General features: G+C 44.6%; 8 protein-coding genes across 14 annotated transcripts, besides 1 other annotated feature; 3 read left to right on the top strand and 5 right to left on the bottom strand.

The window, feature by feature from the left end:
* Positions 1-926: 926 nt before the first annotated feature.
* Positions 927-5,744, bottom strand: CG14085 (uncharacterized protein). The gene is made up of 7 exons (NM_140844.3): positions 5,581-5,744; positions 5,419-5,522; positions 3,802-3,883; positions 2,981-3,742; positions 2,475-2,886; positions 1,946-2,410; positions 927-1,885 (listed from the first exon to the last, which is right to left on the bottom strand). The coding sequence occupies exons 1-7, from the start codon at positions 5,653-5,655 to the stop codon at positions 1,161-1,163; spliced, it is 2,625 nt and encodes an 874-aa protein (NP_649101.2). The 5' UTR covers positions 5,656-5,744; the 3' UTR covers positions 927-1,160.
* Positions 4,453-5,323, top strand: CG14088 (uncharacterized protein; the record flags this gene model as incomplete). The annotated part of the gene is given in 1 exon segment (NM_140843.2): positions 4,453-5,323. A coding segment is annotated over 1 exon segment (871 nt).
* A 437-nt stretch (positions 5,745-6,181) lies between the features above and the next one.
* On the top strand, positions 6,182-8,622 carry Aldh7A1 (Aldehyde dehydrogenase 7 family member A1). Its single transcript, NM_140842.3, has 2 exons — positions 6,182-6,246; positions 6,635-8,622. The coding sequence occupies exon 2, from the start codon at positions 6,636-6,638 to the stop codon at positions 8,256-8,258; it is 1,623 nt and encodes a 540-aa protein (NP_649099.1). The 5' UTR covers positions 6,182-6,246; position 6,635; the 3' UTR covers positions 8,259-8,622.
* On the bottom strand, positions 8,257-9,034 carry CG45081 (uncharacterized protein). 2 transcript variants are annotated; one of them, NM_001300188.1, is made up of 2 exons: positions 8,737-9,034; positions 8,257-8,501 (listed from the first exon to the last, which is right to left on the bottom strand). In NM_001300188.1, the coding sequence occupies exon 1, from the start codon at positions 9,014-9,016 to the stop codon at positions 8,738-8,740; it is 279 nt and encodes a 92-aa protein (NP_001287117.1). In that variant the 5' UTR covers positions 9,017-9,034; the 3' UTR covers positions 8,257-8,501; position 8,737. The 2 variants fall into 2 exon arrangements, with proteins under 2 accessions (NP_001287117.1, NP_001287116.1); NM_001300187.1 differs by lacking the exon at positions 8,257-8,501 and having other exon boundaries at positions 8,623-9,034.
* CG42374 (uncharacterized protein) lies at positions 8,257-11,329 on the bottom strand. 2 transcript variants are annotated; one of them, NM_001300186.1, is made up of 4 exons: positions 10,999-11,329; positions 10,473-10,768; positions 9,652-10,414; positions 8,257-8,501 (listed from the first exon to the last, which is right to left on the bottom strand). In NM_001300186.1, the coding sequence occupies exons 2-3, from the start codon at positions 10,596-10,598 to the stop codon at positions 10,151-10,153; spliced, it is 390 nt and encodes a 129-aa protein (NP_001287115.1). In that variant the 5' UTR covers positions 10,599-10,768; positions 10,999-11,329; the 3' UTR covers positions 8,257-8,501; positions 9,652-10,150. The 2 variants fall into 2 exon arrangements, with proteins under 2 accessions (NP_001287115.1, NP_001137972.1); NM_001144500.2 differs by lacking the exon at positions 10,999-11,329 and having other exon boundaries at positions 10,473-10,691.
* On the bottom strand, positions 8,257-11,329 carry Mettl5 (Methyltransferase like 5). Of its 2 annotated transcripts, NM_001144501.2 has the most exons (4): positions 10,999-11,329; positions 10,473-10,768; positions 9,652-10,414; positions 8,257-8,501 (listed from the first exon to the last, which is right to left on the bottom strand). In NM_001144501.2, exons 3-4 carry the CDS (start codon positions 10,137-10,139, stop codon positions 8,348-8,350), a joined length of 642 nt encoding a protein of 213 aa, NP_001137973.1. In that variant the 5' UTR covers positions 10,140-10,414; positions 10,473-10,768; positions 10,999-11,329; the 3' UTR covers positions 8,257-8,347. The 2 variants fall into 2 exon arrangements, with proteins under 2 accessions (NP_001137973.1, NP_649098.2); NM_140841.3 differs by lacking the exon at positions 10,999-11,329 and having other exon boundaries at positions 10,473-10,691.
* Positions 9,360-9,482: a mobile genetic element.
* Max lies at positions 10,911-12,863 on the top strand. 3 transcript variants are annotated; one of them, NM_001300185.1, is made up of 5 exons: positions 10,911-11,114; positions 11,190-11,255; positions 11,571-11,678; positions 11,888-12,011; positions 12,077-12,863. In NM_001300185.1, the coding sequence occupies exons 1-5, from the start codon at positions 11,070-11,072 to the stop codon at positions 12,217-12,219; spliced, it is 486 nt and encodes a 161-aa protein (NP_001287114.1). In that variant the 5' UTR covers positions 10,911-11,069; the 3' UTR covers positions 12,220-12,863. The 3 variants fall into 3 exon arrangements, with proteins under 3 accessions (NP_001287114.1, NP_649097.1, NP_001246833.1); NM_140840.4 differs by having other exon boundaries at positions 12,077-12,569; NM_001259904.2 differs by having other exon boundaries at positions 12,077-12,396.
* Bet1 (Blocked early in transport 1) lies at positions 12,658-13,701 on the bottom strand. Of its 2 annotated transcripts, none has more exons than NM_168789.5 (2): positions 13,440-13,701; positions 12,658-13,382 (listed from the first exon to the last, which is right to left on the bottom strand). In NM_168789.5, the coding sequence occupies exon 2, from the start codon at positions 13,343-13,345 to the stop codon at positions 12,992-12,994; it is 354 nt and encodes a 117-aa protein (NP_730391.1). In that variant the 5' UTR covers positions 13,346-13,382; positions 13,440-13,701; the 3' UTR covers positions 12,658-12,991. The 2 variants fall into 2 exon arrangements, with proteins under 2 accessions (NP_730391.1, NP_649096.1); NM_140839.4 differs by having other exon boundaries at positions 12,941-13,382; positions 13,488-13,701.
* Positions 13,702-14,042: the final 341 nt, after the last annotated feature.

Below are 14,042 nucleotides of genomic sequence, written 5' to 3'. Positions count from 1 at the left end.
ACAAGAAGGCACCATGGGCGAGAGCTTAATATTGTGTGTGATTTAAATATATTCCCACCCGAATGCTTACTTGATTACGATTTTTCCAAATGTAAAAGAAGAGGGAAGTATGAAATTTACCTACGATTTTACACAACGAAAATCTTACTTATATGCACTTGATAAATATTCTACCAGGTGTAAAGATAATCTTTAACTATTACAAATATTGAAGTTTTAAGCCTAAAACAGGATTCTCGGCCCACTGCTCAAAGCCAGCTTGATTTTATTTGTCACGTTGTCCTGTGTGTGAAGCCAGTGCCTCATGTTGTTGCCACTGCTCAAGCGGCTCTGTGTGTGCGTGCCCTCGTCCTGCAGGTCCTGTGGATCCCCGCACCCGTCTTTGGCCACGTTTCAGTAATTTTCATAACTGGCTGAATGGTGAGCGGAGCGGCGGGAGGTGTAAAGAAGCTCAAAAGACAACCAGGAGCAAAGCTGAGCAATTGCCAAGAGGCGGACGAGTACGCAGAATGTGGACAAAAACATTTTCGGTTGCTACACCGCCCTCATCCTCATAAATTAAATGGGGGCCAAATTCAGGAGAGGGGAAGCACGAGTAAATATTTTTTTAGCTCCTCCGCTTATTGTCCTGTGCATTTGCTAAGGTGTCTGTCGTCAGGCTTGTTTGCATTATGCGGCGTTAATGACATCCAAAGTGGCAGCCGTCGCCCCAAGGAAAGTCTCCACTGTCGCCGCCATCTACGACATAATTCACAGATGCCCCACACTCTGAAAAGTTAATTTCCTTAAGGAACAGCTCGAGGATTCTAGCGAAATACTTCTGAAGGTCGTCCTTGATACCGCCTCCTGCAGTTGGAGTCGTTTGTCCAGGTCTTCTATGCTTGCAATTGGTCTTACACTGTACACAATGAAAAAAGTTGTAATTTGCAAAAACAAAATTTTACATTTATTGTAATGTTTGTTTGTTAGTTAATGTCTTTTAGATATGGTTAGAGTTAATTACTTTGTAGCCATTTAAAAAAGGCTTTTTATAATTTATTGATCCAATTTGGTGTCCTCCTCACTTTGATAGCTGTTCTAATTTTTCTCATTTGCATAGCGTCTGCATCACTATTCATTTTTTTAAGTGCATTCCGTCTTAATGACGCTTTCCGCGCCGCTCACTTGGGAAACTCCTTGCGCCGCTTCATTATCTTGGTAATCCCGGCCACCATGGCCACCTCGGGCAGTGACAGCTTGGCATCCTCCTGGAAATCGCAGCGTCTGTTTAAGTGCAGACAGGTCCGTTCCGGATTCAAGGACAGCGGCATCTGCAACCAACTGACGTAGTCGATTTTCAAAGAGCCTGTGAGCAGCTGGTCAAAGGGGGTGTTCCCAATGAAGAACATGGACCTCAGCACCGAGGTCTTGGCCTCCTTGATGTTCTGACCCTGTATGCCTTGGAAAGGACTGGGGTCATTGTCGCCAGTTCCCAGTTGCTCGAGCAGCCAGTCCTTGTTGAACTTCAAATAGTTGTATACCACTTTCAGGGCCTGTTTTCCGATATTTGTGGTCAAAACATCGCTGACCAGGACTTCGGCTATGTAATCAGCGATTCCCACATCCAGTTCCATGGCATAGTTGTTGGGTGGACTGTGGCTCAGGCGATCGGACTCCGCATTGGTCAGGGCCAAGTCGTCCATTTTGATGGTACTCACGGCACTCATTCCCCCAGCCCCTCGGTTATTGGACCCTGCAGTTCCACCAAAGTCCGTGTCCAAGTTGATACTCTCTTTGGCCTGTTTAAGAAACAGCTCGATCTGATCCGTATGCTTGTCATCCTCGTCAATGGAGCAGATGGCCTCCGATATGGAGTAACAGATGGCAGCCTTGTCCAGATCTTTAGCTAATCATAATAGGATGTAAATAAAAAAAATCAAGGAAGGTGTATGAAAAGTTTACATACCCTGCTCATACATCTCTGCTGTTTTGATCAATTCTGTATAGAGTGCAGCAAAAACCACCTGCAACAGCACTGAATCTCCCAACGGCCTGGTGGATACTGGAATGATGTCCTGCAGCAAGGAGGCAATTTTGTACAGCCCCTCGGGCAGGCAATCCCAGATCTCAGAGACACACGTTAGGGCCAAGGACATGGCCTGGTACATACTGGCTCCGTTCTCCACGGCATTCACCAACATATCCACCACACAATCGAGAACAGGGTACATGAAGTGCATGATGGCCTCTAACCAGGGTGTTCGCTTCTGGTTCCACACCTGTCGCTTGTCCAGGCAATCACTCCATCCTGCAATCGCGTGTTCCTCCAGTGTTTTGATAAGGCAGGACTTGATATCTACTGCCTTGCCCACAGCCACCACCAAATAGGTGAGAGATAGGACGATCTGGTAGTTGGACTGACCAACTGGATCTGTATGAAAGTAATAAGTAACATTTAAGTTACAAATTCTAGACAATAAAATTCTAGATCTTACCAATATCTCCAGCTATAGAATCTGTGACATTAAAGCACTCTCCACGACACAAAAATGCCTCGCACTTTTGAGGGGCACCCTCAGCGCTTGTAAACGAAATCTTTGCCACGTTTTTGAAGTTTTCCGATGAGGGTAAGTACTGCATCAGGTGGCGCATTATAATGCCAGTGAGATAGGCATCCCTCATCAGTAGAATCTTCAAAAGGTAGGACCAATCTGCCTCGGGAAAGGCGAGTAATACCCGCAGGTCCAACGAAATAGCTGTGTTGGTAGAGAGATCGGAGAATTCGGTGACCCACTGACAGGACTGCTCCTTGGGAAAGTATCTGGGAAGGGCGAAGATGATCCAGGCACTGGGCAATCCGTGACGGGAACTAAACATTTCCATGTTGTCCAATCCCTTACGAAACACCTGGATAACAATATATACCAAAGGATCTTGATCTAATATATGATTTCACAAGTTTTTACAGATTTTAAAGATGCATAGAAGTCTTACTTCATACCTTGGAGAGCACTCCCAATGGCGATCCTCTTAGGAGAAGGCAGTAGAAGAGCTCCTTGCACTTGGCGTGGATATCCCTTATGATAACGCTCTGGTTACTGAGCTGCAGCCCAACATAGGCCTCCCCACTCTCACAGATGTGAGGCAACAGTTCGGCGATGCAGAGCAACATGTTGCATATGTCCACCAGATGGAGAGTCGATCTTGCCACACTGGTTACTATCTGAGTGTATCGAACAGTGAGCACGCTTAGCGTTTCGTTCAGCATGCCAGCGAATATCTTTTGGGCCATTTTCGGTGGCACTGAATTCCACAGATCGGTTTGCGAACCCCTCATGTAATGCCACCACATCTGGACGGTGTAGGAGCCCCTTTCGGACTCGAAAAACGGTTGGGTATCCTCCCAGTGCAGACAGTCGGCATCCTGCATTATGTAAAGTAAAAGGAGCCGGCAATGGAGATCCAGAAGTCGTTCCGCCAGAGCCTCGGACATCTGGGAATACTGCTTGAAACTGAGCTTGAGCGCTCCACCCTTTTCATCGCCCTTGGGTGGACATATGGTAGTGGTAGCTGCCTGCATATAGACGCTCAACGAGTTCTTGACCAGCGATGCTGCCCCAATGGTGGCAGTGAGGACAGATAGGTCCGCGTGATCCAAGGACTCCTGGGAGAGGCGATGTATGTGCTCCAACAGTAAGTCAGCAGACTTCGTGACCAGCTGCACGAACTTATCCGGATCGGAGGTCTTCACGGTGACACTTGACTGAGGAACACAGCGTCTTAAATAAAATTCCCTTATTAATTCAAATAAATTAAACTTACAAAATCTCCTTCATTCATCTCCTTTTCTGTGTGCAAAAGTCCAGATGGCTTGCGGTACGAGGCAAAGTACTCATCTTCCCACCTAAGTAGGTTGAAAAATATCTCCTATGAATTGATTATCAACAATTTAAAACAAAAGTCAAGTGCCCCGACTTTTGGATACCCTTATTATGCTAGTGGAAATGAAAACGGGAAAAAATTGTAACTTTTGTTTTAGACAATCGATAAAAAGGCCTCGTAGTCTAGAGTGGGCGTGGCAGTTTTGTGCGGTGTGTGGTAGAACGTGTTGAAATTTAGCTAAGTAAGAGGTATCTGATAGTGGAAGAAGTCGATTATGGTTTTCTTGTGATAAAAATAGTATATGCGAAAATAAATTTTGATCTGCAATACATGTGTACAATTTCAAATTCTTCTGGAAAATCAGCATTGATTGTAATAGGTTATCAGAGACTTTTTTCTTGAAGTTTATGCTGGATTGACATTCTGCAATGGCTGATAAGTATTTATTTCTATATTTATTATTATATTTTTATATAATGTATATGTAGAACTGGAAACGGCTGATAATGTTTTAAAAAGAGTAGCCGAGAAGCATTTATAAAGGACACCGAGCTAAGTCAAACTTAGTATGAAAACTTTAATTCAAGAGCAATGCACAGCGAACTAGAAATTGTTGCGGTGCTCACAAGTCTACTGATTTTCTTATCGGGAACAGGATCGGCGCAATTCTTGGGGAACATCTGTGGAGAAAGAAGGGATGGCCTGTCGCCAGATATAGTTGGTCCCTGGACGGCCATCCTGCACCATTTCGGACGCATCGTTGGCGTGGGAACCCTGATCCACGAGCGATTTATCCTGACAGATGTACATTGTGGTGACTCCATTGGAGTTATTAGAGCACGGTTGGGAGAGTACGGAAGAATTGGTTCTGAGCTGGCAGAAGACCACATAGTCGCTGCATTCTTCAGTAACGCCAACTTTAATCCGGAAACGCAGGCGAATAACATGGGCCTAATGAAACTGCTGCGAACCGTAGTATACAAAGAGCATATAATTCCGGTCTGCATTCTTATGGACTCACGGATGCAGACGTTCGCCGATGAACTGGACTATTTCAATGGAACTACATGGAAGAACTCGGACAAATCACCCTATGCTGAGGTCCAAAACTGTGATCCGAATGCCGCAGGCATGTGGAAAACTGGACCATGGCCAGTTCTGTGCCGGCCACAAAGATCTGGACTCCTGTGACGAACCATCTGGCGCAGCCTTGACCCGTGAAATTGACTACATTGGGCCAAACCGGACAGTTCTGTTTGGAATCGCGAACTCCGTCGAGGTGAAGTGCTCCAACTCGCGAACTTACACCGATGTGGTGCAATTGCATCAATGGATCAGTATGGTAATCTATTCCTCCAACACCAATGATGGTATGGACAAACCACACAATACTACTCATCTGCCCGAACCTGTTTTTGAATTAAAGAGCACAAGCTTTTCAACCAATTCTAGGATAAAATAAAGCTTACATAAACTGTTTATTTTCATTTTACTAAATAAATATATAGCATTTTTTTAAACCATTTTCTTAGAAATCGAAATGTAAGTTTTACCTACCATCTTATTAATTTAATGGCCGCAAAGGAAGCGTAGCGTGGAAAATCCAGCTTTCCACCCACAACTCCGGAGCAAATTGGTTCCTGGAGTACCCGCTGATGTGTCTGTTATGTGGAGATGGGTTACGTAATTTCCAACAAAGTCAGTATTAGGGTATTGCACCTGGTAAAACTCGAGATCACGCTGCAGTAAAATGGGCACTCTGTCCATTAAGTTTCCCTCTTCGAGCACCTCCATTATGTAGGTCCTGTTTCAAACACTTTAACAATTAACTTTCAACGGCAAACAAACTGCTAAATATGTGCCAACTAACAAACATTTTATTTAGTTCACTTGTTGCCAGGGAAACAGAAGATTAAGCCAATCGAAAGCGTAAATCGGATATGAACAGCGATATTTTATCAGGACATTCGAAAAATGCGAAGCTTAACTGATAACTAAAACAAATATGAATAATAAATACATTATACTGAAATTAGTGCAACAGTATCAATAGGTTCGCATTTAGTATACTAATTATTTGCGATGGATCCTAGGGAAATGATCAAAACCAACACATAAAATATTCGACTAACCATCTGAAAGTATGCTACTTTTTCATGACCACGCTGCACTCAACCTCTCAATTCTTTTAATTCAATTGATAAGAACCAGGGGAGCTCCCCTCCCTCCCTCTCTCCTAACGCATTCAATTCAGTTTGCGACTGCGATAAGCTGCCCACAAAAGCCGATTTGTCCCGCTGGTTCAGCATTCAGAATCCGCCGTCAGTTGATAATTGACTTGCGACTCGGCCAGTCAGTCGTTCCATCGATCCGGACACCTACCAAGTGAGTACCTTCTAGTGGAGATGCTATCAGTGGATCCGCTCTGCTGGGGATCTGAAAACAAAACTTTCCAGCCAGCAACCAGAGAACAGACGGAGCTGTTATCGCTCGATAAGAGCGGTATCAGCTCTTAATCAGTAATCCATAAATCTCCTCCCGTTCTCCTCCGCCAGAACAACAATTCTTCGTAGAAATAACCCTGGATCTTAACATGTCCCCATAATAAATAGTATTTAATTCAATCACAAGCTTCTATGAACTATTTAATAAATCTTTATTTAAATAATTTGGTCTGTAGATAAACTATAATCTTTGATATTAAGATACTGAAAATGTGGATCACTGATAACAAATTTATAATATATGTAAATATATGTTTTTAATTATGCAGCATGTTGGCACAATTGAGAAATATTTCGAAGCTGGCGCTGCCGCGCCGCCTCGTTACCCAAACCGCCAGCTACTCATCGTCCTCGTCATATCTCATTGACCAGCCGGAGTACAGTTTCCTGAAAGAATTGGGACTGGAGCGCGACAATCCAGGTGTTTATTCGGGTCAGTGGCAGGGTCGTGGGCCATCCGTTACCAGCTACGATCCCGGAACTGGTCAACCGATTGCCAAAGTGCGTCAGGGAAATGTCCAGGAGCTCGAGCATACCATCGGGCTGGCGGTGGAAGCCTACAAGCAGTGGCGACAGGTTCCAGCTCCCGTTCGCGGCGAAATAGTGCGCCAAATCGGCGATGAGCTGAGAAAGTACAAGGAACCACTGGGAAAGCTCGTCTCCCTGGAGGTGGGCAAAATCTACAGCGAGGGACAGGGCGAGGTTCAGGAGTTCATAGATATCTGCGACTATGCGGTTGGCCTCTCAAGGATTTACTCCGGCCAGCTGATCAACTCGGAGCGTGCGGATCATTCGATTCTGGAGGCCTGGCGTCCGCTGGGAGTGGTGGGCGTTATTTCGGCCTACAATTTTCCCAATGCTGTGTTCGGCTGGAATGCTGCCATCGCCCTAACCACCGGCAACAGTGTGCTGTGGAAAGGAGCTCCCAGCACTCCCTTGGTCTCGGTGGCGACCACAAAAATTGTGGCTGAAGTGCTGCGTAGGAACAATCTGCCGCCGGTGGTGACCCTCTGCCAAGGAGGAACCGATGTTGGTCAGACCTTGGTGGCTGATAAGAGAGTTAACCTCGTTTCCTTCACCGGCAGCTGCCAAACTGGTCGGGATGTGGGTGTTGAAGTGCAGCGCAGATTCGGCAAGGTGATCCTCGAGCTAGGCGGCAATAATGCCCTAATCATCGATGAATCTGCCAACGTGAAGATGGCCCTGGACGCCGCACTTTTCGGCTGCATTGGCACCAGTGGTCAAAGATGCACCACCACCAGGAGGATTATTGTCCACGAAAAGCTGCACGATCAGTTCGTAAAGGAGCTGGTTGGTAAATATAAGCAGCTAATTTCCAAGATTGGACACCAGCTCGAAGCTCAAACTCTGGTGGGTCCCGTGCACACGCAACAAAACGTGGAGAACTACAAGGCGGCCATCGCGGAAGCGAAATCCTTAGGAGGAACGGTGGCCTTCGGAGGTAATGTCATCCAGCGGGATGGTTTTTACGTAGAGCCCACAGTGATCACTGGATTGCCGCACGATGCCAGCGTTGTCCATCGCGAAACCTTTGCACCAATTGTGTACATCCTCAAAGCCAAAAACGTGGACCAGGCCATCGAATGGAACAATGAGGTGGAACAGGGCTTATCCTCTGCCATTTTCACGGAGAACATCGGGCAGGCGTTCAAGTGGATTGGAGCCAAGGGTTCCGATTGCGGTATAGTTAACATCAACACCACCACCAACGGCGCCGAGATTGGTGGAGCTTTCGGAGGCGAAAAAGCCACTGGAGGAGGTCGCGAGTCCGGATCCGATGCCTGGAAGCAGTATTGCAAGCGGGCCACCATTACAGTCAATCACTCCGGAGAATTGGCCTGCGCCCAGGGTGTTGTCTTCAATGTGGAGTAGAAAACACATACGATCAATTTTAATGTGCTACAATTTACAATACTATTACATATAATGTCCAAAACTAAATGCAACTGATATAATTCTTCCTATTCCGTGCCGATTTCAAAGCGCCAGAAGTCCACCTCAATATCCTTCGACTTCTGCTTGTGAAACTTGTAGCTGGCGTCGATGTTGTACCGGAGTTCGGCGACCACTGAGCCGCGGGCGCCCCATTCCAGTGCCTTTTTCTGAATGTACGACCTGCGAACAATTAAAATCGATATTTAAATTGGCTTTGATGTACTATTCCACAGTTGTTTAGGCTTGGCTATTCTTCCATAAAAAACAGGAAGGGGTCGAATAATAAGATACCCTTTTAATTAAAGAACTCATCGTTTTAATATGAGTAGCATATATATTTTAAAATATTTAATTTCCATAATTTCTCACTAAAATCTAAACTATTGATGGAACGTGCTGCATCTTATCCACATACTTTATGTGTAAAGCAGCTGCAGGCAGTTGGGACCGCTGCGGCAGCAACCACCCCCGCAGACAGGAACCACTGCATCTCTGGGAATGCGGCGGCAAAGGCTGGGCGGACCGCGGTAGTCTCTTCGGAAGCACAGTCTCTCGCACACTGTCCCGCCAGCGGACACTCGAATGGGGGTGAGACGGCATTGGCCGCTGCCCAGGATTTGCGCATCAGTGGGCATGGGGGCCAGAAGAATCGCCAGCACCACAGTGATGATTAGAAGGCTACGTGAGAGGATCATCTTGCTGCTGACTTCTAGTTGCTATCTGTAACTTGTTGGTGTTTCTGCGGCGTTTTATAGTTGTGAGCAGCGCTCTTAACAAAACAACAACAAAAGCAGAAACAGCGGTAAGGAAGCACATTTACCGAAAAGCGGGTACAATTGTATCTCTTGTTTACTGTGCCAATAACAAAAGATTGCGCATCTGTTTATACCAGCAGATATTCTTAAAGTATAAATCTGCATATGTACATTCATATGCCGAATATTGAGTATCAATATATTTTAAAATATATACCTATATATAGACCAGTAAGCATACTACTTGAGTATCTGTTTAACCAAGAGATCTACACTATTAAACAAGAGAGAATGGTATAACCAAGATTTCGAATATCAGATACGCCGCTCATCTAGAGGGATTGCTAGAGAGGAATTCCAAATTTTGTTTAGATATGGATAGAAATTGTAAAGGAAATAAGATAAGTTATATCAAAAGATTTTTTCAAAACGTTGGTTATACACGGCTGGTAATCCTAATTAAAAATATACTTTGTAAAGCGGAAATCGCTTCCCTCTACCTGTTACATTCTTTGCAAGAAAACTTAAGTTTTCCTCTACGAATATCGATTATAATCAATTTTATACAGACTTACCGTGTTGACGTCTTGTGTAGGGAGTAAACTGCTCTGTTGGCCAACCGTAGGGCCACCTCCAGAAACCGCATGTCCATGCCGGCATTGTGTTTCGTGCCGAATGGGGGATTCATCAGCACCGTGTCAAAGGACTTCTCCCACTTGCTGCCGATCAGCTGCAGCACATCCGCCCGCACGCAGTCAACATTGGGTAGCTCCATCTCCACCACATTGCCCCTAAAGGTGTCCACGGCATCGCCGTCCAGTTCGAAGCCCACCGTGAGCTGGGCGCCCAGCAGAGTGGAAGCAATGCTGAGCATTCCGCAGCCGCAGCCCAAATCTCCCACCAGCTTTCCCTCGATGTCCTCGTGCTGCGACTGCATGTGATGAGCCATGCACGCGGCTATGTGCGGCGGAGTGGGGTACTGTTCCAACAGGATCTTGGGCTGCTCGAAACCGTCAACGCCCTGCAGGTACTCCTCCAGTTTCCTCAGCTTCAACCGGGCCATTGTGGATCCGGCTATTTGCTGATACTGTGGCTGGGCGGAGCGTTCGGAGTAGTGGGCGTGGTCGCAGGCGACGGCAGCGGCTCCAGACGAGGCAGCACGGGTATAAAGCTATTTCCAAAATACGAATCCTGAGGTATAAAGAAGCCCAAAGTCGTAGAGCTCGTTGGATTAAATGCAGAGCGGGCGGTGGATGTGGCATTGGTGGCAATGCCCACGCCCGCCTGGAAGTCTGGATTCACTGTCGTCGGCTGTCCCAGCAACTGGGGTGCGGGCATCTACGATAGAAGACCAGGTAAACACATTTTCCGATCGGCATGTTCCCAACGAACTCACCTGGTTCGGCGGACTCAGACCAAGGTTTATGATCCCGCCCGCGAGCAACTGCTTCTTCGTCTGGATCTCTTCGAGTATCTTGCGGTTCGTCTCGGCTTGCTGGGCACTTGTGGTGGGAAAAGCCATCAAATAAACTAGTAAAAGTCTGAACTATATCAAAAACTTCTTGTAGACTGCTGCTCCTGCCGCTGCCTTTGGCATTTTGCGAGCAGTGTGGTCACACTGGCGAGTACTGTAGTGTGGCGGAAATAGTAGCGGTATTCGAACTGAACCAAATGTGCGAATAAACAAAAAATCTGCAACAAACAAGAGTGTTAAGCGAATATTGAATTTGTGCTTAATATATATATAATTTGTATTTAATACAAATCAAATATTAATAATATTGGTGACCTTTTGGTGCCACTTAAGTTTGAAGTATTATTAGCATTCCTCTATTTGGTCACTCTGCAAGTCTTACAACGTGAGCAGACAACAACAAAATTACATGTTTATTTGGAATAATCACAAAAAACAAAAAACTTACCAACTTAGTGGAATAATCTTAGGAAATATCTATTAATTTGCGCGCAATCCGTGCAAAACAAGTGAAGCAACATGAGTATGAGCGACGACGACCGCGACATAGACATCGAAAGTGACGTAAGCAAGGCGTAGAGGAAAATACTGATACGTGTGTTTAATATTGATTTTAATGCCAAATTAACGACTTTTTAGGAGGACGGGGACTCGGACACTGGCTTGGGATCCTCGCGACACACAAACACCGCCAATTTCACCCAGGTGACTATCCATCATGCATAAACTGAGTGGGAAAAAGCGACTGCGCACATTGCCTTTTGTTGATAAACAGAACGCACACGTGTTGTTGTTGCTGTTACAGAATCGTGATTACGATACAGCAGAGTTCACAGCAATAGGATTCGTAATCGAAAATAATCTTAGAGGGACTGAATATATTATATATTACTATTTACTAACTTATCTTTCTGTTCATATTGCTTTGAGACCATTTTGTTCCATTTTTGTTATTATTTCCATACTCTGCTGTATTTACGATGGAATTTCCTATATGCTAATTTTAATGTTTGTTTCAAGGCCGAAAAGCGGGCGCACCACAACGCTTTGGAGCGAAGGCGGCGCGATCACATCAAGGAGAGCTTCACCAACCTGCGTGAGGCGGTGCCCACACTCAAGGGCGAAAAGGTAATCCAGAAGAGCAACAGGTGACACAGCCGGGCTCATTTTCTGCCAAGAAAATCCCATAAGTCCATACCAGTTCGTTTTACAATAAACTACATTATTGCTTGTCAAATTAAGCAAATCGCATAAAATATATTAAAAAAATCCACACCCTGTGTGATGAAGCTAATAAGAAGTAGTAATAAGTTAATAATACATATCTTTTGTTACAGGCGAGTCGAGCTCAAATCCTGAAAAAGACCACCGAATGCATACAGACGATGAGGCGGAAGATCAGTGAAAACCAGAAAGACATCGAAGAGATCAAGAGGCAAAACAACATAATAGCTAAGCAGAGTGAGCAACTAACTACTACAGGTTATTAATGAACTTCCTGCTAAGATACTTTATATACTTTCCAGTACAAGCACTGGAGAGTTCAAATGGGGATCAGTTCAGCGAATTTCTCAGCGACGAGGAAGTGGGCAGCGAGGAGGCCGACGACGAAGACCTCGACCAGGACTTCAGTAGACGCAATAAAAAGATGAAGACCTTCCACGCATAGCCGCTGATCCAATCCAAAGTGCTGCTTACAGGCGTGTTCCGGCTTCCGTTTTCACCGACATTCTGAATTCTTACGTGGATTTAGTTCAACTTTGAGTTGTGTTATACGAAAGCAATAGCCCTCGAAAAGTTGTGAAGGAAACGGTTCCAAATTCGAATTAAAGTGAAAATTAAAATTATGTGGAAATGAGAACAGTAACAAGTCCGATAATCATAATCATCATTAGCTGTAAGCCCAAAATGTAACCCACCCAATCGACCTTAATTTGTATGCGTGCGTCTTTTCTACTTTCAACAAATTGTCACTCTGTGCGCAAAGAATAAAGTAAACTAGTAAGTACATATTTTTAGAAAAAAACAGGGGCTTCTTGTTGATGAATTCTATTATGGAAATTGGAAAATATAACGGACCAATTGAGTAACATGAGTGCTGCTTTTGAAGAAGTTTATAAATGATAAAAGGATTGACATTTTATGCGATTAGGGCTAAATAAAATCAGCAATTTTTGCAAGTAATTTGATCACTTGATACTGGAACCTTCCCTTATTTATATCTGGAATCTCCTTTTGCTTATTACTCGAGAACTATAAAGAACGAGCTGAAAAAACTTTAACGTACGTATCTGTCTTTCTAATATTGGTTTGAACTTAAGAAATATATTTAACTTTATGGTTTTAAGCCAAAAGTGAACCGCATTCCGAACCAAATACAACCTTCGACTACACTAAACCATACAAATATGTGGGTATATATTTTATAAAATTACCAACAACTACTTAAACTTTAGGGTTATCCAGAGGATTAAGAACACGACGAGGATGAAGAGGAACATGTAGCACATTTGGCGAGCACCACCGCCCTGTTTGGCCAGTCGCACCACCCGCGTCATCGCGTTGCCCAGAAATCCACTCGTCCGGTCCATGTCGTCGTCGATGCCGCGCAGCAGCTTGTCCTGGTAGCGCACCTCATTGCCTATATCGATGGTGAGGGACTTCAGGGCCCCGATCTTCTGCTTCAACTCCTCCGCCGCCTGCTCGTTTTCCGCCTCCAAGGCGTCGTGGCTCGCAGGATGGGGCCCTGAAGGGTGCTGGTTTAGGGGCTGGTACGGGTAGTTGTTGCGGCGCATACTGCTCCCCGAGTGTGCCAGTTTGGCATCCGGATTGCTGCGGATCGGGTGAATTTAACGAAATTAATTAATTATAAATTAATACAATGCTCACAAATCTCAGTTTTCGAAGTGACACGTAAACGTAAACATGTAATCTCACCCAGCGGCAGAACAGCTGTTGGGATATACGCTTCTTGGCTCAACCTTTGTGGTTGACTGTGCATTGACCCTTGACCTCGTGTTGTGATTTCCAGAATCGGTTGACTAATGCCTCTACTTATTAAACGAAACTTTTTAAATTCTCATGCAATTCAATTTTTAGTCGCCGAGCAGTGTGACCAAAGCGGAGTAGCAAAATTATTCCGTAGCAATGCGTGTGGCAGAGATTACGATTTTCAATTAACCCATTGCTTGCCAATACGCTTTTAATATCGTAAGTTCTTTCTATAAGTTTCCAAAACTTACTATATATATATATATATATTGTTTTAAGATTTCATAAAAATTTGATTAGGGAAATCGGGACAGACAACGAGACAGTCGGCGGTCGGCAAAAATTCACCTCCAAATAACTAAAAAATAAATAAATAAAAATCGTCCCCATGTTCAAAATTCCACAGTTTCACCATCGCCGCTAAAAAAAAATTTGTATTATATTTAGGTGTTCATTAAAATATGGTACGTACAGTTATTATTACACATATTATGTGTAAGA

The sequence above is a fragment of the Drosophila melanogaster genome, chromosome 3L (genome assembly GCF_000001215.4).
Source record: "Drosophila melanogaster chromosome 3L".
NCBI lineage: Eukaryota > Metazoa > Arthropoda > Insecta > Diptera > Drosophilidae > Drosophila > Drosophila melanogaster.
Note: the sequence above shows the minus strand (reverse complement) of the source record. Positions and strands in the feature narration are given on the sequence as shown.